The 5333-nt window shown below is 42.5% G+C and overlaps 1 protein-coding gene across 2 annotated transcripts in view; it reads left to right on the forward strand.

Moving 5' to 3' along the window:
* The window catches only part of CUNH16orf78 (chromosome unknown C16orf78 homolog), a 27587-nt gene extending 22776 nt beyond the window's left edge, over nucleotides 1–4811 (forward strand). Inside the window, exons 4-5 of one of the 2 annotated variants that reach the window (XM_006154777.1) lie at nucleotides 2458–2713; nucleotides 4368–4811. In XM_006154777.1, coding sequence (XP_006154839.1) covers nucleotides 2458–2713; nucleotides 4368–4515 — 404 coding nt within the window. In that variant the 3' untranslated portion in view covers nucleotides 4516–4811. Of the gene's footprint in view, nucleotides 1–2457; nucleotides 2714–4041; nucleotides 4327–4367 lie in introns of those variants that run through there. The other variant, XM_006154778.1, reaches the window with a different exon arrangement.
* Nucleotides 4812–5333: the final 522 nt, after the last annotated feature.

The following is a 5333-nucleotide window of genomic DNA, read 5'->3' on the forward strand; positions in this document are numbered from 1 at the left end:
GGGAAAGACACCTCAGTATTGGTATTGGCAATGATTTTTTGAGTACAACACCAGAAGTATAGGCAGCAAAAGTAAACAAGTAAAACTACACCAAATGAAAATGTTTCTGCCCATCAAAGGAATTAATCAATGAAACTAAAAGCAATCTATTGAATGGGAGAAAATATTTGTAAACCATCTCTCTGATAAGGGGTTAATTTCCAAAATATACAAAGAACTCATAAAACTCAATAGTGAAAAAAATATGATTTAAAAATGGACAAAGGCCATGAAAGGACATTTTTCAAATAAGAAATGCAAATAGCCAACAGGTACATGAAAGATTCTCAGCATTGTTAATCATTAAGAAACAGCAAATCCACTATAAGATATCACCTCACACCTGTTAGAATGGCTATCATGGGGAAAAAAAAAGTGATAATAAGTGTTGGAGAAAATGTGATTAAAAGAGAGCCTTTGCACACTATGTGTGGAAATGTAAATTGGTAGAAACAGAAAACACTATGAAATTTTCTTGAAAATTAAAAATAGAACCATCATATGACATAGGAATTCTACTTATTAGTATATATCTGAAAGAAATGAAATTAGTATTTCAAAGAGATATCTACACTCCCATGTTCATCAGAATTATTCACAGTAACCACAACATGAAAACAATCTAACTGTCCACTGATGAGTGAATAAAGAAAAATATGGTACACACACAAAGGTAACTATGTGAAGTGATAAGTGCGTTAACTAATGTGATGACAATCACTTTACAATAAATATGTACATCACATTGTATACCTTAAATATATGCAATTTTATTTTGCAATTCTATCTTGATAAACCTGGAAAAATGAAAATAAAAGATAATGTTATTTTCTTGCAGGCAGCATATAATTTAATCTTAATTTTTTTTCCTCTATGTAATATTACAGTTTCAGCCTTTTAATTGCGATGTTTAGACCACTGACAGTGACCATGGTTATTGATGTTGGTTGGGTTTAAATCTACCCTCTTCGTATTTGTTTCTAATTTGTCCAATCCTTTCTTTACTTGTCCTCTCCTTTTTTCTGTACTCTTTTAGATTGAGTTTTTTGTTTGGTTGTTTTAAAATTTCATCTTCTTTTTTTTATCTTATTAGATATAATTCTTCAGAATAGAGCTTATAGTTTTTATCGTTAAATTACCACAGTCTTCCCTCACTTCATGTAAAGCACAAGAAACTTACATTTCTCCTCTCCCAGACTTCATGTTATTGTTGCTACACATTATATTTCTCCATACCTATAAACCCCATTATATATTATTATTTTTATTTTAAACAACTGTATTTTAATACATAATATGTTTAACCCACATTAAATTTCCAGTGTACTTTGTTGTTTTGCTTATTTCCAAATTCATGTATGGGATCATTTCCCTTCTGTCTGAAGGTCTACATTTAACATATCATGTTGTATAAAATAAGCTTGTTTCATACCAAAGCCTGTGGGATAGAGGCAAAAATAAAAGTTTTCACTTACTACAAACCCTGTATTTGAGCACATGCACCCTATAGCAAAAGTCTCTGTAAAAAAGATGTGGAGGTTAAGGATTTTGCATGGTTGATTATGTGGTTCAAGTCCCAGACTCAGTGACCAGAAAAATCACACCAGGCATGTGTGTGTGCATACCCAGAATCTGGAGAGGAGTGTGGAGGAGAAAGGATTTGGGGTGGCTATACCCCCTGGGGGTTAATGTCTCATTCCCCGCCTCTCTCTGGCAAGAGTACCATGCCCTATAGCAAGCAAATACAAAAATAAACACTAAACTAAAAATAAATGAATAGAAATCAAACTATATCTCCTTTAATCCTTCCCCTACCTCTTGTAGGCTCATTCCCTCTAGGTAAATTCCCTCTGGAGAGAAAGAAAAAATATTGAGAGAAGGGGGAAATGGAAGGAGATAAAGAAAAGGAATTAGGCGGAGAAAAAGGAGAGAGGAGAAAAGGGATAAATAAAGATTAACCACGTGCTATGAAGGAAAGCTTGCAGAAGTCTTGACTAGATCTCATATTTCAGAGCAAGTATTGATTTTGTTTTGTTTTGTTTCTTTTTTTGGAGACATTTTTTGTTATAAGGTGTGAGCACTCACCAGAAAGACAGAGAGAGACAGAGAGACAGAAAGTGAGAAATCTCCCCCCAGGGGAGATGGCCACGCCACAATCCCTTCTCCTCCATTCTCCTCTTGGGATCTTGGGCATGCACACACACACACGCCCAGCATGAGTTTAAGCCACTGGGTCTGGGACTCGAAGCATGGTCAACTACATGGGAGTCCAGCAACACAGCCATTACGCCAACTGCTGGTCCCCAGAACAAGTATTGTTTGAAGCCTAGGTATTTCTCAGCCCTCATTCCCTTCTGCCTTCGCGAGCACGCGCCTCTCCCAGAACCTAACTCCTTGGTAACGTCTGTCCAATATCAGACGCAGACGCCAAGGACATAGCCGCTATGGAGGCCGCTCAACGGGCAAACCCATTCCGCCGGCAGAGCAGTGTTTTAGATCCTATATTGCAAGATACGATCTTCGGCAACCGGAGGCAGACCTTCATGAGAGAATGGGCAACCAAGACCCCTGACAGCACTTACGAGCGCAAGCTGAAGAGCCTCATGGAGAAGGGCACTGAGCCCAAGATTGAGACTGTGAGAATGCTAAAGCCAGAGGAGGTGCTGAGCTGCCGGTGAGTGGCCCTGTGTTTGGGGGGTTGGGGGTATCCCAGAAGAACGGCTTTAATCACCAATGCCTCTGGTTGAGGCACTGGGCTGAACCTGATGTAGATCATCCTCCTAGGTGGAGGGTGGGCTTGGCATGGCTGAACTCTGCCTGAGTCCCAAAGGACTGCTCTAGGGCTGAAGCCTTCAAGTTTCTCAGTCTCCTCATCTGCCAGTGGACAGGGTCCTGGAGGGCATGTCAGTTCACTACAGCCTTTTTTTTTTTTTTTTTGAGAGAGAGATTTTTGTTATAGGGCACATGTGCTCACTGGAGAGAAGACAGAGAGAGACAGAGAAACAAAAAGCCAGAAATCATTCCCCCAGGGGTATGGCCATGCCACAATCTCTTCTCCTCCATTCTCCTCTTGGGATTTGGGGCATTCACACACACGCCCAGAGTGAGTTTTTTGTTGTTGTTGTTTTGTTTTGTTTTTTGGTTTTTTGGGGGGAAGAGGTTTTTGCTATAGGGCACGTGCACTCACCAGACAGAGAGAGACAGAAAGCAAGAAATCACCCCCCAGGGGGGATGGCCATGCTGCAATCCCTTCTCCTTCATTCTCCTCTTGGGATCTTGGGCATGCACGCACAAGCGCCCAGCATGAGTTTAAGCCACCGGGTCTGGGACACGAACCACGGTCAACTACGTGGGAATCCAACAACATAGCCATTACGCTAACTGCTGGTCCCTACAGAGGTCATTTTTAAGAGAGAGATTTATGCTATAAGGCACAAGTACTCACCAGACAGACAGAGAGAGAGAGACAGAAAACGAGAAACCCCCCCCCCCCGGGGGGTAATGCACAAAACCATGCCTCCTGGTCCTCTCAGGATTTTAGGCACACACACACACACACCCATCCAGCATGAGTTTTAAGCTACCAGATCTGAGACTCAAACTGTGGTTGACTACATGGGAGTCCAGTGACATAACCATTACACCATCTGTTGGTCCCACTCTGGGGCTGGTTCTAATGGGGAAGGAAAGCATTACCTTACCCACAGGCATGAATCTTGTTACTTTAAAAAACACACTGTTTACGGAGGGACTAGGGTATGGTTTAAGCACAGGCTGTACGGTCAGTGACAGAATGGATGGTAAAGCATGTCCATTTGCATTCTGTTTTTTCTCCCCACTTGGCGTAATGTCACAGCCATGTTGTACCTTCTGTTTCCTAATGCTTTATTAAGAGTTCTTGAAATGAGATAGTTTATTATTTGCTTAACCGTTCTTCTGTTAATAGAATTTCTAATTTTCCTGCTGTTGCTAATCCCCAAATGAACATTTTTATTTATATAGCTCTTTCCATTGATCTCTCTACCTGGGATAAGTCAAGAACCTGAATGGAGTCACTGAGTCAAAGATTCTGAACCTGTTTTCTTTGGTGGGGACCCAGAGGTGGTGCTTGGCAAATGGATTTCCAAAAGAGTTCTACCAGATAAACTCCTACCTGCCCTGTGAGATGTCCTCGTGTTGGGTGTCCATCAGCTCCCCAAACATTTGGAGAGCCCATTTCTCCTTGAGGTCTCATACTTCCTGCTGCTTAAACCTAAGCTCTTTTCAATAAAGTTAGAAGCTGTCATGACTCCATTTTCAACTGACCTCTCTGGCTTTCCTTTGCACAGATACCTGAGGTTATCCAAGAACAACATTCGGACCTTGATCAAACTGTGCAAGGATGCAGGATTGAACGTGGACATCCATCCCCACATGGTCGAAGGGGAGATAGACTCTAAAAAGGTGTTCACCCGAATGCCCAGTATTGCCCTCTAAGTAGTTCCTCCTACTACCCCCTTCAGGCTTCTTCTGCCATTAGGTCCTTGGCCACTGGATGCTGTCCTCTGGCACACTACAGACTTAGCGCACCCCTTTAGACAGTAACAATCAGAAAACAAGCCTAGTCTGCATGGTTCGTTGTGCTGGCGTAGGATTTGTCCCCGATGCCCAAGTTAGAATCATCTTAGGAGACACTGATTTTCTTCCCCACCCAAAGAGGACCCTTTAGAAAGGGCTTCTTAGAAAAGTTTAGAAGGAGTGCGAAAATGGGGGGGTCCAGAGTTCCCAGAGGGTCTTCAGGAAGGATGAAGGATTGAGGGGCTGGTTGAGGTCACACAGATGTCCCACACAGGACCTGGTATTGAGGGGAACTGGCTCTCTTATGACAAGAGAGTAAGGAGAGCCATTGAGGTGGGGAGAACCTCTGTCAACATACAGAACAAGGACAGGACCCTGGGTGTTTAACAACACAAGCTCTCCAGGGATGAACTGGGACTGTTCAAAGCTAGTAAGTACCTCAACATCAGTAAGCCCTGGACCTCATTGTTCGCTTAATTAAACAAAAGCCACAGAGGGCCAGGAACTTGCTTGGAGTCACACAGACATGACAAAGTTAGGGCAAAAGCAGCAACTCACCTTAGTCTCTGTCTCTGCCTCCTTGTGAGACAGAAGTGATGGTGAATCCTACAGAACCTTTCAGAGACTCAGCCTTCCCATCCTGGCACATGTGCCAATGGCAGTTACAAAACCAGGTCCTTCTAGTCGTTGGAAGTGCTGCAAGTAAGTTCAAATCCCTGCTGCCATCAGTTACTCGC

Source organism: Tupaia chinensis, unplaced genomic scaffold (assembly GCF_000334495.1).
Source record: "Tupaia chinensis unplaced genomic scaffold, TupChi_1.0 Scaffold000422_1, whole genome shotgun sequence".
Taxonomy (NCBI): Eukaryota; Metazoa; Chordata; class Mammalia; order Scandentia; family Tupaiidae; genus Tupaia; species Tupaia belangeri.